Source organism: Oryx dammah, unplaced genomic scaffold, assembly GCF_014754425.2.
Source record: "Oryx dammah isolate SB20612 unplaced genomic scaffold, SCBI_Odam_1.1 HiC_scaffold_27, whole genome shotgun sequence".
Classification (NCBI taxonomy): domain Eukaryota; kingdom Metazoa; phylum Chordata; class Mammalia; order Artiodactyla; family Bovidae; genus Oryx; species Oryx dammah.
In genome coordinates this window covers 110,933,714-110,953,043 of record NW_024070211.1, presented here as the reverse complement: position 1 = coordinate 110,953,043, position 19,330 = coordinate 110,933,714, and the positions used below count along the sequence as shown (strand labels likewise).

Below are 19,330 nucleotides of genomic sequence, written 5' to 3'. Positions count from 1 at the left end.
CCTACAAAGATATTAATAGATGTGAATTCAGCTACTTTAAAGCTCTCAGCACAAGATGTCGATCTTCCTATTCTTTGGTTCCATTCTAACACTTGAGAGGCAGGCATCACAGTCAGGACAGATTCCTTTTATCTAACCCAAATGCTGAAGGTTGACTACCTACTCATTTTAGTGCATATATGGTTATCTCATAAATGTTGATTGATTATATCAATATTTCCTTGAGGAGATAGAAACTTTGCAGGTAATTATTTCTGTAGTCAATAAATCTTTTCAAACCATTTAATACAATACTTTAAGGTATATGTTTAAGGGAGGCTTTGCTCTGTAGCTTCCAGGATCCTAGTTTCCCAATCAGGGATTGAACCCAGGCCTGACAGTGAAAGTACCTGGCCACTGGTCCACCAGGGAATTCCCAAAAGGTATGCTTTTAAAAGCTAGTTCAGGAAGCTCCCTGGTGGCCTAGTGGTTAGGATTCCAGGCTTTCACTGTTGTGGCCCAGGTTCAATCCTTGGTCAGGGAACTGAGATCCCACAAGCTGTATGGCATAGCCAAAAAAAAAAAAAAAGTGAAATTAAAGAAATAAAAGCTAGTTCAACATCCTTTGTCATCTCTACTTCAATGTCTTTGAGGGCAGAAATATGACGGGGCGCGCGCGCGCGCACACACACACACACACACATGAAACCCTGAGCCCTTGCAAGGTAGTAGGCACCATACCAAGCGCTTTACTTGTTTACATTATAATGATCAACTCAACTCTGTGAGGAAGGCATAGTTACTATTAGCACTACACAAAGGAGGAAGTGGAGGCACAGAGAGGTGAAGTAGTTTGCTCAATATCATTGTTTTTTTAAATTAATAGCATGGTTATCACCCTCATCATATCCTCCAGGCACCACCCAGGGGAAGGACGTTTAGACTGCAGAACTTGAATGGATGCATCCACACACATAAAGGAAACACTCAGGATGTTTCCCTGAAAAGCAAATTATGAGCCATGAATCACAACAGCTTTTCCTCCCTAATCTGGGTCATATTATACCCAAAATTTCCAAAATCAAAACTAAGCTCAGATGTTCGAAATCAGGAATAGTTCTCAAGGCTGAGGAGAGTTCAAGGGTTACCGGGGGGATTCTGGGGTGCCTGGAATGTTGTTTCATGATGCTAGCATGGGTGTGCTCATGTGATGAAAACACGTCCCTTATGATTTAGGTACTTTTCTGCATGTATGTGGTTCTTGAACAAAAGTACCTTAAAAATGTCCAAAATTCAAAGACAACTATGTTCCCAGTAAAGAACTTTCACTTCTCAATACTGCAAGAACCCCAGAAAAATGTGTCAAATTTTTCACAAAACTGAAAGTCTACCCTCTTTGAGTGTCAAAACTTGATTTTTAAACTTTTCACATTTACTCAAATGTTTTTCTAGTTGGGTGCCCACTAGCTTTCCTTCTCTAGCAATAGCCTGAGTGGAACACAATCTAATCTTTTATTGATGGTTTGGGGTTATCAGTAAAACATACTGTCCTATCACTATGAAGCAGGAGAGGTACTTACCTCTGATCCAAGTGGGCCCAGATAATTATGTTTTTGTTTTCTCTAGTCCTTGAGTCTAGTTTTAGAATTTTCTATCCTCTTTTAGTTTCTTGCCCAGGTTAGGGTGCCTGCCTCCAACCTCTCCTCTCATCAACCTGCACCATCTATTATTCCTACCAGCTTTAAGTTCTAGTTAATACATTTTTAGGATGGCAAAACTCTTTTAACATCTGTTAAATATGGATGGTGAGTACATGGGGATCTGTTATATTCGTTTCCGTATGGTTGAAAGAGTTCATGAATAAAATTTCTGTAAGCCTGCTAACCTAACAGGCAATTAGTCTCACCTCTAAGTAGGGAGCTCGTGGAAACCTCAGTGGCTGTCTCGTAGGAGGGAGACATGGAGTTTTCAGCACCTGTCCTGCTGATAGAGAAGTTCTGCAGGGTAGCTGACTAAGTTTCAAATGCTCTCTGGATAAATGGAGGATAACTCCAAAGTGATACATTTGCATCATGTGTTTCCATGCCTTTTAAAATGCATAAATAACCCAAATACAGCGGACTTCAGGAGAAAGGGCAACCTTAACAAATCAACCACATTTCTTCAATAAGAAGCTTTTTTCAACAGCAGTAAAAACTGCCTGTAGAGTGGAATTTAAATATTTCTTCCTTCTCTGGCTTGGCACTTACCTAGATCCCATTCCTGAGGTTCAGTGAGAAGGAAGAAAAAGTTTTCAGAAGCCCATGAGGAGGGGGAATGCTATCAAACAGCTACTTGTGACTGAAACAAGGGTTTTCTGTTACAGGCCTGAGATGGCAAAACCATTTAGGGCAAGAAAAGGAGGGGAAACATGAACACATGTATGTGAAAAATACATTAAAAATTTTTTTTAACTTTAAACTTTGTATTTTGTATTGGGATATAGCTGATTAACCACGCTGTGGTAGTTTCAGGTGAACAGTGAAGGGACTCAGTCATACATATACATGTACCATTCTCCCCCAAACCCCCCTCCCACCCAAGCTGGCTGATGGTGGAACATACTGTTGTGATAAACTTGAAAAGGAAGGAGGGAAGGAAGGCAGGTAAGAGGGAGCGAGGGAGGGAGACCTGTGTACAATTATTCTTTCAACAATGAAGAGGGAAATGCAGTAACTGGAATTGTATTTACTTATTAGAAGTTTTCTCAGTTCCTAAGCAGCATCATCAACTCAGGGTTATGTGAAATACATATTCTCCAAGATGTAATCTCCGGTTTGACACCAGCTTTCCATCCATAGACAATTACAAAACTACCCACATACACAAATCCGTCTTATAGCAGACAATGCAAATGTAGGATTTGTCAAAGTGAATGTGGGGAGAAGGGCACTTGGAGGGAGAGAAATGTCCCCATACATAGAAAACAATTTGACTCTAGTTCTTCTGTGTTTAAATCTTGTGATTTACGAAGATAGGAGCACCTCTGTCTAGGTCAGATCCCAGCACTTAGCACGGAGCTCACAGAGCCTAGCACATAGCAGAAATTCAATAAATATGTGTTGAATATATAAATCTTAATAAAGTACAGTAATTTATTATTTCCCAGAAAATGAGCAGGTTCTCTTTTAAAATGCACAAATCAAAACTTCAACGGCTGACCCAAGTGTTGTGAGCGCATGCTCAATCATGTCTGACTCTTTGAGACCCCATGGACTAGAGCCTGCCAGGCTCCTTTGTCTATGGGATTTTCCAGGCAAGAATACTGGAGTGGGTTGCCATTTCCTTCTCCAGGAAAGGCAGTCAGACCTAACTACTGACCCAAGGGTTAGCTCATATAACACCAAATGGTCCTTTCAAATCAGTAAAAAGTATTCTGCCTTTGGACCCACTTAATAGCTTTAGATAAGCTTTAAGTGAACCACAAAATAAGACAAGAGTAAGTTACTGAAAGTGAAATACACTGGAATTTGAAGACCTTTATAAACTCTGCTTAAATATGGTATGCCCACCACACTTTTCTTAACTCTTTGAATAAAGTATTATTTTGACCTCCTTGGTAGAATGTTCCAAACAGGACTATCAAGATTTATAACTTATTTCCCTGTGTACCCCAGAATGTACCAGACTCAATCCAAAGGACCTCAAGTTTAAATGTACAAGCAGAGAACCCCCTTTAAGGATGCTTCCTGGAAAGATTCCTACAGCAACTATCAAGGAGAATCTGAGCTCTGAAACATGCCTGTATACTCAGACTGTCTCACAGAATGAATGTCATGAAACTGAAAACCTCTGGAGAATCAGAATGAAGGAAGTGATCTGAGTGATTTGGAAGATTTGTTTTAGCATGTTGGCACTAGAAGCATCTCTTTGAAGTGACCAAAATCCTCAAAAAGATACCTTCTTGATACCAAATAGTGTATGAAGAGAGAAAAATTCAATTAATTGGCTAGACATTTACAAATATCCAGAAATTTTGCATGTTAAAAACACCTGCTATATTTTCGCTATATTTTCTTGTGGCTCATATCAATATTATGACAGATTAGAAACAGTATTGGCTCTGATATCACTGGTGGTAAGTTTAACCCTGGTCAGGCATTTGACCTCTAAAATTAGGAGTTGAACTTCAAGTCCTAGACAGCTCTAAATATTTAGGGCTCAGGTTTTCTAAAGAAAACCATAGCTCAGCTCTAACAAACTCAAATAGGAACAGCTTGGAGATAGGACTACATCTTACTCATTTGTTTCACACAGTGTCTGGCATACAGTAAGTGCTTAAATAATGTATGCTAGTTAAATAAATAGGATAATATGTGAAGAAATTGAATGAGTGAATAAACAGACTTAGAAGGTACAGCTGAAGTCTGCAACCATTTTTAAGCCTGTTTTGACTTTTTAAGAAAGTTTCTATAGGAAAAAAATAGTTGTAACAAAGATTTCTGGTCTATTTTTCTTAAAAGGGAAGATTGTTCTACTTTTTAAGGGAAAAGTTGAAATGCTCACTAAGTCAAGACAGAAAACTCTAGAGGTCACTGGAAGATAGAGACTGGATTTGGTCCACAGAAGTGTTTTGTTTGATTAGCACGATGATGTAGGGGTTTTGGTTTTGTGGCTGGTTTACTTTTAGACTGAACCAGTTTTTTTTTTTTTTTTTTTTTTTTAAATCTGGATTCTCCTGGATAATGAGAAGCTCTGACCTCTGAGAGGATCCCCACATTGCCCCAACCTGCTGGAGCTAAGAGCTTTCTATTTTGCCAGGAGGAGGCCCTCTCTAGTTCCCTGCAGTTCCTACCCCTCACACAAAGCCCGTATCTATACCCTGTGGCAGAAGGATCTGAACTTTGGTTAACTGTGCTAGTAAACAGAGTGGCTTCTCCCAAGTGTTATTAGGCAACACTGCTTATAATAAAATGGACCACTGATTGGTAACCTGTGTCTGGACTGAGAAGAACAATGAAAAGTCTACAAACACCTGAAGAAAATGCCATACTTCGGGCTTCCTGGAGTGCAGAGTGTAACTGTCATATCCTGTTCTGGTTTCCTAGGGCTGCCGTAACAAAGTCCCCAAAACTGAGAGACTTCAAACAGCAGAAATGTATTCCCTCACAACTCTGGAGGCCAGAAGTCTAAAATCAAGTTGCTGGCAAGACTGGTTCCTTCAGGAGGCTCTGAGAATCCATTCCTCTCTCTTAGCTTCTGGTAGCTGCTGGCAATTCTTGGTGTTCCCCTGACTTGTACGCAGATGACTCCAATCTCTGCCTCCATTTTCACAAGGCCCTCCCCTCTGTGTGTCTGTGTCTCAAATTTCCTTCTCTTTTCTCTTAAAAGGACACTAATTATTGGGTTTAGGGCCCATCCTAAACCCGGGCTGATCTAATCCTGAGATCCTTAATTACATCTGCAAAGGGTTTCCCTGGTGGCTCAGTGGTAAAGAATCCCCTGCTAATGCTTTGATCCCTGATCCGAGAAGATCCCACATGCCATGGAGCAACTAAGTCCATGTGCCAGGGTTACTGAGCCTGTGCCCTGCAGCCCATGCTTCGCAAGGAGAAGCCGCTGCAGTGAGAAGCCCACGCCTGCAGCTAGAGCACAGACCCCCACTTGCCACAACTAGAGAAAAGCCTGCACAGTAACGAAGACCCAGCATAGCCAAAGATGAGTAAAAAAAAATTATATAAAAATATTACATCTGTAAAGATGCTAAGCCCCTTTCAGAGGTCATTGAGATTAGGACTTGAACATATTTTTTTGGAAGTTTCTGTTCAACTCACCATGTATTGTTTTCAGGGGCACTAGAAACCAGGTCCATAGAGTATTTACAAGAGATTTTGGTTCCTGCGGGCCATGGAGACCTTAAGCCCCAATCCCATCAATGGAGATCTCATCTCCTGATGGCTGGACAGTCACCTGGGGACAGGAGAGCTGATGGAGGGATTTGTGCTGCAAGGATGCCCACTAAGGAGCACCTGTCACTGCCCTGACAGCAAACTCCGGTTCCTGTCCTACATTCCTCCTGCATAGACTGGTGTCCACTGTGGACCAGGAATTTGTGTGTTTGAATGTTTAGTTAAAGCCAGGAAGACACTCTGGTGGGTGCTACACACCCAACCCACTTCACATATTCACTTTATATGCCATCCTTGTATGTATGACCCCTGGTTGCTACACACCCAACCCACTTCACATATTCACTTTATATGCCATCCTTGTATGTATGACCCCTGGTTTAAAGGACTGGCCAAATTTTCATTAATCTAGTGAATATTTATTGAATGCCAATTACATGTTGGGTAATTTTCTGCCCACCATGGATACAGCAGTGAAGAAAACAGACAAAGGAGCTTACATTCAAATGGAAAATAAAAAAGAAAGAAAGGGAGGAAGAGAAGTCGGAAGGGAGGGAGAAAATAGTCAGTGGTGAGAATTTGGTTAATATTATACTTTGAATTTAAGATTTTATTTTGAATTTGGAATTTATATGATTTTATGATGGCTTGGATGAGAAGTATGGAAGAAGCAGAGGCATCAAGGATGGCTATATAGTTCTGACATGAACATACATCTAGAAGGATGAAGTTGCCATTTAACGAGATGGGGAAGCCTATAGGAGGAGAGGTTTGGTGGGTATGAGGAAGACGGAGAGTTGAGATTTGGACATGTCTATTTGACATACAAGTTGAGAGTTTGAGTAGATGGATATTTGAGTCTGGAGTTCAGGGGAGAGGTCCAGGTGGAACATAAATAAAGGAGGATTCAGGGGGATACATGGTGTTTAAAGCCACAAGACTAGATGAGATGACCACGATTATGAGTGGATCAGGAAAGGAGAAGTAGTCAGAAGACTGAAGCTCAGGCTCTCTAACCTTAATGGATCAGGGAGACGAGGAGCCAGGAAAGGACACTAAAAGGAGTAGGCAGTGAGGACGGAAGAGCCGAGAGAGTCAGGGATCCTGGAAGCCCAAGTGAAGAAGTGCCCCAAGGAGGAATAGTGGGTCAGCCAAATGTTGATTTTTGGTCAAGCAAGATGAGGACCGAGAATTGATGACGGCTGGAATTAGCAATGTGGAGGCAACTGGTTATGTTAAGAGCAATTTTGGTGCAGCAGTAGACAGGAAGCCTGATTAGAGTGGGGTCAAGAGACAATAGGAGGAGAGGAACTGGAGACTGCAGGTATTGACAAATATTTCTAAAAGTTCTGTGATAAGGCAAGCAGAGACTTGAGGCAGTAGCTGAATGGGGAATATGGAGTCAAGAGTATGGTTGTTTTTAAGATAACAGACATTATAACACATTGGAAATAATCCAATGGGGTAGGAACTTGATGCACAAGGAAAAAAGGAGAGCTGCTGGAGTGAAGAGGTGCAGGCAGTAACACTCTAATAAGCTCAAGGCCTTTACAGTAGAGATGCAATTCCAATACACCATCATGCCCATTCTCCCGAGGCTGACTTAATTGGTGCTTCCAAGCCAGCTATAAACAGCAGAATCACTGAGAAGAAGGGAGGGCACTTCTCCTTTAGATGCTACTATTACTATCCCTGACTTCCCAGGTGGTGCAGTGGTAAAGAACCTGCCTGCCAACGCAGGAGACACAAGAGACTGTGTCGAGGGTTCGGTCCCAGGGTTGGGAAGATCCCCTGGAGTAGAAAATGGCAACCTGCTCCAGTATTCTCGCCTGGAAAATCTCACGGACAGAGGAGCCTGGCAAGCTACAGTCCACGGGGTCTCAAAGAGTTGGACATGACTGAACACACACACCCAACAATGCATTACTATCTCCACAAATGAGCGGCTGTAAAAGTGCATTGTTACAATTAACAATGGTACTGAGAACCATCATTCAACAACTATTTATTGGCTTACTTTGTGCCAGTTCTAGGTGTTATTCTAGACACTGGGGACACAACAGTGAAATATTCATGTCTGAAACATTTTTATTAGCTACATTACAAAGAGATCTGTATGCACTTATTTTTAACAAAAAAGAAAAATGTGTTTGGGGTTGTCTTGAATTGAATATTTATGCTTTGTAAAAAGCCCCATTTCTTTATGAGTGATAGGCTTTATTATCGATGGTGTTCCAAAGGCTCGTTTTGGAATAGGTATCTGAGGCACTTTCTCCACTCTCTGCCAGGTTTTACCCCAAGAGCCTTTCCAAATATATTTAAGTGGTCTTGGAATTTGGTCACTTTTAGGTACATTAATAGATATTGCACTTGCCTTTTAAGAACTACTCAATTTCGTCTTGTTAGTCTTTTAAATGTGACTTAAATGAAGTTATATTCTCTCACAAAACCAACTTGAGATCATTACACTATTGAATTTCTCTTCCCTCAGTTTATATAGTCAAAAGAGTTCTACACATGGAAAACTAAGGAGTATAGGATTGCTGAGACTTTTCACTAAATTTATATACCTGAATTTTCTACCTTTTCCTAAAAAACACTTTCCACCTTGCTGAACCTTTTAAAACGTCAACAGCTGCTTTAAGAGCATTTATTTGTTGCAGTCTTTTCTGTGGCCTTTTCAAGTTTTGTTTCTCTGATTTCCTGGCAGTATACTTATTTCATGGGAAACATTCCTTTCAGAGAAGCACAAAGCTCTTCTAAAGGTCTCTTTGAAACTTTCTCATTCATGTTTGCTAGATTTTCTACTAGTTTAAAATTTTATTTCAGCTTTAAATATCCTATAATCTATTATACTTTATTTTAGAACGCATATATTTTCCAAAAGACACACACAGACATTTATTTTGTAACTTTTGTATTACCCTTGCTTTCTTCAGAGCTTACTTCTTACAAGTGTTCCAAAGGACATATACCAGTTCTCATACAGTTTTAAATATTGTTTGCTGTCTGCATTTGTGAAGCATTTCTCTAATCTCTCGGGCTTCCCTTCTGACTCAGCTGGTAAAGAATCCGCCTGCAATGTGGGAGATCTGGGTTAGCTCCTGGGTTGGGAAGATCCCCTGGAGAAGGGAAAGGCTACCCACTCCAGTGTTCTGGCCTGGAGAATTCCATGGACTGTATAGGGGTCGCAAAGAGTCGGACATGACTGAGCAACTTTCACTTTTCTCATCTTTAAACATCTGTTTATCACAGAACTCAATTACATCATGTTCACTATTAGAGACCTGAAATAACATAGCCTAAAAATTTGCTCCCTGAAGCAATTACACACAGTACAAAAGGCTTTTATAACATAGATGATCTATAACATGTGTGTCCCCCCCACCCCGACCCCGCCTATCAAGTCAACTCTTTACTGCTACTCATTCTACTGGAGGCTTTCTACTGCGGGATGTGAGGAAGGGCAGGTGGGCCAAAACTCGCAAGAAGTCACGAGGTCTATGCATGTGCCTGTATGTATGAGAAAGTTTACATTCATGTCAATTAAATGCATCATCTACATAGAGAACAGACTTGTGGCTGCCAAGGGGCAGGGGGCGGGGAGGGATGGATTGGGAGTTTGGGATTAGCAAATGCAAACTATTACATATAGAATGGATAATCAATAAGGTCCTACTGTATAGCACAGGGAACTGTATTCAACATCCTGTGATAAACCATGGAAAAGAAGGTAAAAAATACTGTATATATGTATTACTGAATCATTTTGCTGTAGAGTAGAAATTAAGACAACATTTTAAGTCAACTATACTTCAATATAATAAATTTTTAAAATAAAAAATAAATGTGTCATTTGATTAAAGTGTTTTGGATCCCTGGAATCCAAATAGTAAACAGGATGGGTAATGTTGATAGGACAAACATTCCAAAACGAATACAAATACAGCAGTTATGCTTAAACGAATGCAGCAGATGAAAATTTCCAAAATATCCATGTTCATATTTTTGCCGCAAAGTGAATGTAAACAGACTTTTAAAAGCCCAAAGTTTAGACAAACTATAAATTCTTTTAGGAAAACTGTAATGGACTACATCATGAACAAAGAGTTTCAAAGTGTTTTTTAGATGAAGCTTTTTGCTTCTCTAAAAAGGATATTTTACAGAAAATATGCATATTGCCTTAAGAGTAGAGAAATGAAACTTGAAAATAAAACCACTGAAAACATGTATACTACTTCTATGGGCAAATTACTTACCTGCTCTGTGCCTCAGTTTACGCTTCTATATATCTGTGAATTAATGCCCTGAGTGGGTGCACAGAGGCACTCAATAAACGATAGGCCATCTCCTTTTTAGAAGTCAGGAAACAAGTATTATCACCTGTTTCCATTACTTTAAATTATCAGAAGATATTGTAGCCCCTCGGTAAAGTTCCTTAGTATTAGGCGCTGCTCAGAGGACTGGGTTGGAAGAGATGAAGAGTATTTCTACTGCTTTGAGCAAACAGGAGGTTTTGACAGCTCCAGCCAAACTTGAGGGCTCCACCAGGAAGGAAATAGTGCTTCTGCCAACAGTGACTTTGGAACTCGAGTATGTTTTTCTCATTTTAGTTTAGTGGCAAAATAACTTGAGACTTACGCAACAAACGACTCAGCTGTCCAGTGGTATTCACACCCGGGGGGATGCCAATCTCACACCAGGGAAGACACTGGCAGCAGCTTCCTCTGCCTCCCAGAGTGGGAAGATGCCACTTATCCAGCCACACTGGCCAAGGCTGCTGCCCAAGTTTTAAACGGAAACAAAAATCTTTTCTTTAGGAATGAGGTCGGTGCTTTGTTGTTCTCTTGTTTGTCTGGGGAAAGCTAAATACTGGTGGAGAAAAGGCAGCCTGCTCAGAGGCAAGGCCAGTGGTTTCAGCTGGTGGGCATCTGTTTCCCAGTCCTTTCATCTCCATAACCCCAGTCCACTACTCCTGCCTTTTTCTAAATGCTTTCTCTGTCAAGGCCTTGACTTCACTTTTTGGAAAGTGGTTACAAATAAATGGCGCTTGCGCCACTAGCTAGAGGTTCCTCCAGCCCAACAGCAGCTGAAAGAAAAGAAAGCTGTCAGCACATTGTGAGTGCTGCTGCTGCTGCTGCTGCACAAAGCCAAGAAGACCTGCCACTGAAGAGAGAAGAGGTAGGCGGGGAAACAGTGAAGGTGGTCAAAAGGTACAGCCCTCCAGTTCTAAGGAGATGCAATGTAGCAGAACGGTGGTGACAAGTAATAATAATATATTGTAGATCTGAACAATGCTAAAGAGACTAGATTCTTTAGCAATGTTCTAAATGCTAAGTGAGATGAGATCTAGTTCTCATCCCATCTCAAATGGGAAAAAATTGTAACTATGTGAGGTGATGGATGTTAATTAGTAATAGGTATTTCCATATATAATCATGTTATACACCTGAAACGAATATGTCAATTATAGCTCAAAACAAAAACAACCATCCACTGAGCCCTCCCTCCGTGCCAGGCTCATCCGAGAGAATGCAGGCCGAGCCAGCAAACCCCAAAGTCCCAAGCATAAGCATCTCTCTCACTCAGCTGGGCGGCCACGGAACCCCCGCGGGCATCTCTGGCCCCATGATCCGGGCCAGTGCCCATCAGGAAGCCCCGCAGGGGAACTTTCGCCAGTCTGCAGCCTCAAAACAAGTCGGGCTCAAGACTGTCCAGTAACCTGGAGATGCAGCGAAACACCGTTTTGAATCCTGGCAGCTTCTTGGGCTCGACTGAGTTTAACGCTCTAGGAGTGAAACCAAGTTGATGCTTCCTTCACTCACCCGTGAGGCCACCCGCTGACGGGCCCCTTCGCTCAGGGCTTTAGAGAAAACTAGAGAAGATGAAACAAGAGGCCAATTCTCCCCACTCCATTCCCCCCCGCCCCACCACCAGCACCGTTGCCGTCCTCTCCTAACCCGCAGCCTCAAAGCAAGTTCAACGACAGGCCTTGCCTAAAGAGATCTCCGCGCCCCTGATTGCGCAGGCTTGGTCCCAAAGGGGGCGATTTTCGGGGGGCTCGCGGGCTGCCTGGCCGCACCGCGCTCCTGCACCTCTCCTCTGCTCCCAAGCTTGGTGTAGTCTGGTGTAGCGTCCCAGCCACTCGCAGCAAACAGTTAACCTAGCCGGGTCGGTCGACCCAGCTACGCGTCTTCCAGCGAACCCGAGTCTCGCGCACCCCGCCCCACCGCCGCGGCTCCCGCGCTCGCCCAAGTCCGCCCGGCCCGCGGCCCCCGGGCGCCGGACCAGCCGCCTCCCTCTGCGCTGCCGACTCGGCTCTCCCTGGCCCCCGCTCCTCCTTCACCCCTTCCCTCGCCCAGCCTCCCTCGGTTGGAACTGGGTCGGGAACCCCGGCCCCTCCTCCCCCGCCGCCTCCCAGGAGGTGCCAGTACCGATGCCCAGGATGAAGACGAAGCCGGTGACCACGAGCACCGGGTGCCAGTTAAACTCGAGCGCGGTCCCGTCCCAGCCGAGCCCCTCTCGGTAGTGGAGGACCCAGATGAGGGTGAAGATCACAGACAGGAAGCCGACGAGCAGCGCCGACACCAGCAGCGCCAAGAAGCCCCTGTAGCCCTCCATGACCATCAGCGCCCCATACTCCGCGCGCTGGCGGCGAAGGCACTCGGCGAGGCGGCGGCCCCCGGTACTGGCCTGCGGCGGGACGCGGCGTCGACTTTTAGGAGCTGTCTCCGCCCCGGGGAGGGGCTTTGTCGCGGGCCTGCCTGGGATGCGGGGCCTCGGGGCGGGGGCAGCTGGCCCTTAGCTCAGAGGCTAGCCCCACCCTGGGGATCTCGTGGTCGGCGTCTGCGCTTGCCGAGAGCTCGAGTAACCGATCTGGTTAGTTGTTGAGAGCAAGAGTCCAGAAGGTTCCACACCCGCCGCTTTCTTTTAACTTTTCCCGGGTCTCTTCCTTCTCTGAGAGGAGGCTGAGTAAGGCAGTGGTGTGCACGCACAATCGGTTAACAGAAGAGAGGGGTCCGTCGGGTGGCTTTGTGTGTGATTTTGACTTACGAAGCCTCCTAAGCTGCACACCTAGAGGACTGGCTGTCTTTGATGCCTGTGAGACAGTGTGTACCTGGGCTCATCTAGCAAGGAAACTACTGGCAGTGAGCTCCTAACAGAGAAAGCAGACACCTCTGGGACCCTCTACTTGCCCATATGTGATAAAAATGGGTCTTAAAAGTGCCGCCTGTTCAAACGTATTTGGACTAAAGCCTCATTTTGGTGGCCTGAGCTTACTCGCCCCCTGCCCTCTTTCCAGCACTCAGTTCACCTTCCCCACTGGACAAGAAAAGTGACAGAAAGATCACTGCTGTTAAAGAAAGCGGGGCTGTGGCTGCAAGCTCTCCTAGAGTGCATTTGGGAACCTTCACTGCTAGCTCCTCCTGTGGCTCGTCTCCACAGGCTATTAATTGTTTACCGTATTGTCCTGTTGCCCTTGTGAAAGCCCTTAGAATGTGCAGGAGGTGTATGGGCGTGATTTTCAATGGAAAAGATAGGTTTTAGGCAAGGAAGTAGGAGCGTCACGCACTGGTAGTGGTCCAAGATTGAGGTCTAAGAGTTAGAGGCTACAGACTTCACTGCTGTCGAGTTTTCTCTTGATGGTAAAAAGAAAGGAAGAAAAAGAGTAAACAAATGGGAAAAAAAGGACCCCTAACCACAGTATGGGGCTTCACCCATGGCTCAGTGGTAAGAATCTGCCAGCCAATGCAGGAGACGCAAGTTGGATCCCTGGGTGTGGAACATCCCCTGGAGAAGGAAGTGGCAACCCATTCCAGTATTCTTGCCTGGAAAATCCCATGGACAGAGGAGCCTGGTGGGCTGTAGTCCATGGAGTCATGAAAGAGTCAGATGTGACTTAACAACAACACCCACAGTGTAAGGCTCTCTATGGTCTGGCCCTGCTGTCCATGGCTTCTCTCCCAGTTCTTGACTGTTTCCTATGCATGTCCCTGCCTCTAAAATTGCCCAACACCATTTCCACCAAGAAACCTTACCTGTGTCTGCCGACACCCCTATCTTATACACGGACAGAGGAGTCTGGAGGGCTCCAGTCCACAAGGGTTGCAAAGAGTTGGACCACAGTGACAGCATGGATGCCCACAGCCACCTCCCCATCCAGTGCCTCTCTGCACCACTTACCAAGGTGTGATACGCCGATCTATTCCTGTGGCTGTCTCCACTCCCCAGACAGCCCCCTTGAGAGTACTAACTGTCTAATTTATCATTTTATCCTTCCTTGACATATAGTGGGAGAAGGAAATGGCAACCCACTCCAGTATTCTTGCCTGGAGAATCCCATGGACAGAGGAGCCTGGCGGGCTACAGTCCATGAGGTTGCAAAGAGTCAGACACGACTGAGCGACAAACACATGCTTGGCATATAGTAGCTACACGGTAAATGCTGGCAGAAGAATGGGACAGACAGTGTCAGTCAGGGTGCTGGCAGGAAGAAAACGGATCATTCCAGTTGGGCAATTTAAGAATGAACAGGGCTATTTACAAAGTTGTGGGCAGGGTGTGGGAAAGCACAAGGGGTTTGCAGTGCCCAGACCTGAATGGGAGAGGGTTACTGAAATCCAGAGAGAGAGAGACAAAGACAGAAAAGACACACACACACACACACACACACACACACGAGAATAGTGTGAAAAGGGCGGCCACACTGGGGCCATGGTCTTGAGTTGAGGGATGCAGCCAGCCTGCAGGGGCCCCACAGGGAGGAAGAATGAGAGGGGCGTGAATATTCCAGCCTCCAGTCTCCTGCCTGGTCCCAAATGACAGAAGCTAACTGAAACCCAGAAGAAAGATGATATGGCACATATGGGTCAGTCTTCAGGACACAGCAGAGTGGAGAAGGGTGAGAGTAGATGCATAGGAATAAACAGAAACCATCGCCGCATCTTCTGGGCTTATTTTTTCAGACACTTGGGTTCCTGAGTGCTACAAAGATTCCCTGTTTAATTTTATACTGTTTCTCTTCCTCTTCGACCTTTAACTAGTCCTTCTTTAACAACAATATCACTGTGTCCCTATTCTTCTCTCAAAAAGTATCTAGTTCTTGTCCCCAGGTAACTTCTTTACACCCTTAGCCCAGCACCTTCACTCCACCCTTGATTTTATTTTACTCTGCAGCAGCAGCAAAGAATTCCAGACTCCATTTAACAAAACACCTTAGGAGAATGAAAACATGGCCAAATAATATGGATGATGTTGAATCACGTTGAAGTTACCAGCTAAACTGAGAAAACTTTCAACTTTTAAGTTGTCCTTTAAAGACCTAACTTTGATAAAGCTTGTCACTTTGAAGAGGAAACTTTTAAATAAAAAGATTGTTGTGGCTTGGTATGAATAACTTTTAAAAACAGAGTTGTCATCTAAGTTTCCCTCAGGGGTGAATAAACAGTTTGCCACCAAAGTACTTACTCAAATACTTTGTGAAGTACTTTCTCAAATACTTTGTGAAGTACTTTATAAAGTTACTTTGTGTGCCCAGACAAGTGGTGTCCAACTCTCTGCAACCCTGTGGACTGTAGCCCGCCAGGCTCCTCTGTCCATGAGATTTTCCTTGCAAGAATACGGGAGTGGGGTGCCATTTCCTCCTCCAGGGGATCTTCCCAGGCGTCAAACCCACACCTCTTACATCTCCTGCATTGGCAGACAAATTCTTCTTTTTTCTATCTTTTAAAAAAAATTAATTTATTTAAATTGGAGGATAATTACTTTACAATATTGTGATGGTTTCTGCCATACCTTGACATGAATCAGCCATGGATGCACATGTATCCTCCCCTCCTGAGCCCCCCCACCTCCTTCTCCACCCCATCCCTCTGGGTTGTCCCAGGGCACTGGCTTTGAGTGCCCTGCTTCATGCATCGAACTTGCACCGGTCATCTGTCTCACATATGGTAATATACCTGTTTCAGTGCTATTCTCTCAAGTCATCCCACCCTCGCCTTCTCCCACAGAGTCCAAAATCTGTTCTTCACATCTGTGTTGTTTTTTTTGCTGCCTTGCATATAGGATCATTGTTACTGTCTTTCTAAATTCCATATATATGCATTAATATATATTGTGTATATATTATTATACACGTATTAATATATATTAATAATATGTATTGGTGTTTCTCTTTCTGACTTACTTCACCTTGTTTAATAGGCTCCAATTTCATCCATCTCATTAGAACTGACTCAAATGCATTCCTTTTTATAGCTGAGTAGTATTCCATTGTGTATATGTACCACAATTTCCTTATCCATTCATCTGGCAGATGGATTCTTTACCACTGGCACCACCAAAGATACTTTACTCAAGTACTTTTACACCAGTGCTATGAAAGGGCTTCCTGATGTGGGGGAGATGGGGTAGGGCATGAACAAGATAGCCTTCCAAAAAATCTGAGATTCTAGAAACGTACATATTGGCACAGATTTGTATTGTCCCTGAGAGAGTGGGGAGAGGTATGGAGGGCCAGGGAGAGAAAACCTAAACCCCACTCAACAAAGAGATCAGGAACCAGCTCCCTGTTTGCCGTTTATGTGCTGATCTTCTGCGAGGCAGTGTTGCAGTTTTGTGGTGTGTACGGAAGTCCAGTATTCTATTGTAAAGTATAATAAGCTGTTTGCTTACTACAAGCAGTAGCTTGCTTTGTGGAATAAGTGGACCATTTTTTTAAACTTCTAGATGTTGACTGTGTGTTGGTTACTCTCTGTTTACCCCTCTCCCCCCCACCTTTCTTGGCCTTGCCCTGTGCCCCAAGAGGCTCCTGGCCCTTGGCTTCCTGCTGACTTTGGTGGCACTGGAAGATCAGAGGGCAGGAAGAAAGAGGGGTCATCGACCCATTTATCCCACCATGCCCCCTTGCTGGACCATGGTTTTTACAGTGGCTGTGTTCCTTTTTGCTGCCTTCCCCAACTACAGCTCTCCCAGGACCAGTAAGGCCAGGTCCCCTTGCTTCTACAGGCCTGCATGTGCTTGTGCTTGTTCCTGGTCTTCACCATTCCTTGTGGGGGGCTCAACCTAAACAGACTGAAGAGTCTGCTTGCTATTTACCCTCTGTAAATAGTGCCTGTATTAATTCAAGTCCCTCTCTCGAATGAAAGACTGCAAACCAGCTGTTTCCTGCAGGACCATGACAGAGACAAGTGTAAAAATACTCTTGCCTAATACTCCTGTTTCCCCAGGCTTCCTGCCTGTGCCTTCTTAGGAAATGTTAAGAAAGGAGGACTATGCGAAGCAAGAAGAAAAATCACGAGCAGGAGAAGTGAACTCCCACATCTTCATCTCTCCTCTCCTTCTAGGCGAGAGATTTGGGAATCAAAAAGCTGTCTCAGATGACTAAAATAGAGTGACTCACAGCTGACACAGTGACTCATGGTATAATCCAAGCCCAGGCAATGGTCAAAGGCTCCTTAGCAAAAGAAAACTAGGGTTGCAGTTTTGAAAGGAACACAGTCAAATCCCTGTTAATGGGAGGAATATACTTTCCTCCTGTGTTGTCTTCAGGGCAAAAACCAAAGGTCTGCTTTTCTTTTCTTTTCTTTTTTTTTTTAAACCACTCAGATGGTGTTCTCTCCCTCTTACTCTCCCAAAGGAAGAGAAGAACGATCATCAATGGCAATGGCAGCTGCAGAAGCAACACCAAGGACCGGCTTCCCGCTCAGGAGAGAACACTGCACCTCCTCCTCGTGGTTTCGGGTACTCTACACGATCAGAGAAACTTCTCTAGTAACAAACTATAGAAATGATCCCTGAAAGTATAGTCTTAAAGGTCTGCTTTTCTGAGGCGTGTCTGAGGGAACTGCTGAGGGGATTGGCCCCGGCTCTGGCAGTGGAGCCGGCCCCTGAGCTGAAGCTCCCAGAGTCCATCTGCACTCAGAGGGAAGCAAGGAAGGACTTCATCTGTGTCTGGCACAGCCGAAGAAGCCCCTGTGTGGAGGAGGCAGGAAGGAACTCTTCCCAAGGAAGCAGACCCAGGAGAAGAGGAAGCTGTGTGGGGAGAGCAGAGGGAGTGAGGAGAGCACCTGGAGAGGTGCCCAAGGAAAGGCTCAGCTCCAAAGAGCTTTTTCTCCGTGTAAGGGGAGGGGATGGAGGTTGGACCAAGGCATTGCTTCCACTCTCCACTGCTTTGTAAGATCTGCCTTACAAAGTGTGTGTGTGCAGTTGCTTAGTCGTGTCTGACTCTTTGCAACTCCGTGTACTGTAGCCTGCCAAGCTCCTCTGTCCATGGGATTTCCCAGGAAAGAATACTAGAGTGCATTGGTATTTCCTTCTCCAGGGGATCTTCCTGACTCAGGGATCGAACCTGCATCTCTTACTTTCCTGCATTCGCAGGCAAATTCTTTACCACTAGTAAAAAATCTACTTAGGAAGCCCCAAATCTGCCTGACCCTTCACTTAATTTTTGAATTTGATAAAAGGAGCTGGGGGCTGGGGGATGGACTTCAAAGTAATCAGTCTGCACAAAAGGGCATGCTGGCAGGCAAATTATCTCCAGGAATTAGTTAACCCTGGGAGGGGTGGTTTCCAGTCTGCAAGGATCCAAACGACAGTGAATTAAGAATACAGAAAAGAAAAGATGCTCAACATGGCTAATTGTTAAAGAAATGCACATCAAACCTATAGTGAGGTACTACCTCACACTGATCAGAATGGCCATCATTAAAAAGTCAACAAATAGTGAATGCTGGAGAGAATGTGGCAAAAAGGGAACCCTTCAACACTGTTGGTAGAAATGTAAGTTGGTGCAGCCACTATGGAGAACAGTGTGGAGGTTCCTCAGAAAACTAAAAACAGTAAGACAAAACTATAATTCCAAAAGATACACACACCACTACGTTCACAGTAGCGGTATTCACAATAGCCAAGGCTTGGAGGCAACCTAACTGTCCATCAACAGATGAATGGACAAAGAAGGTGTGGTGTCTATAGATACAATGGAGTGCTGCTCAGCCATAAAGAGAAGGAAATAATGCCATTTGCAGCAAATGGATGCATCTAGAAATTATACTAAATGAAGTAAGTCAGAAAAAGAAAGACAAATACCATATTATCACTTATATGTGGAATCTAAAATACGACACAAATGAACCTGCCTATGTGAGAGCTGGACTGTGAAGAGGGCTGAGCGCCGCAGAACTGATGCTTCTGAACCGTGGTGCTGGAGAAGACTCTTGAGAGTCCCTTGCACTGCAAGGAGGTCCAACCAGTCCATTCTAAAGGAGATCAGTTCTGGGTGTTCTTTGGAAGGAATGATGCTAACGCTGAAACTCCAGTACTCTGGCCACCTCACGCGAAGAGTTGACTCATTGGAAAAGACTCTGATGCTGGGAGGGATTGGGGGCAGGAGGAGAAGGGGACGACCGAGGATGAGATGGCTGGATGGCATCACTGACTCTATGGACGTGAGTCTGAGTGAA

General features: G+C 44.4%; 1 protein-coding gene and 1 non-coding gene across 2 annotated transcripts in view; both read right to left on the bottom strand.

Annotated features, from left to right (window-relative positions):
- LOC120854918 (cytochrome b reductase 1) overlaps positions 1-12,602 on the bottom strand; it is a 31,978-nt gene extending 19,376 nt beyond the window's left edge. Inside the window, exon 1 of the mRNA XM_040229333.1 lies at positions 12,302-12,602. Coding sequence (XP_040085267.1) covers positions 12,302-12,494 — 193 coding nt within the window. The 5' untranslated portion in view covers positions 12,495-12,602. The remainder of the gene's footprint in view (positions 1-12,301) is intronic.
- Positions 12,603-17,465: 4,863 nt separating this feature from the next.
- On the bottom strand, positions 17,466-17,678 carry LOC120855226. Its single transcript, XR_005719193.1, has one exon. It is a non-coding gene; the product is annotated as a small nucleolar RNA U3 (small nucleolar RNA).
- Positions 17,679-19,330: the final 1,652 nt, after the last annotated feature.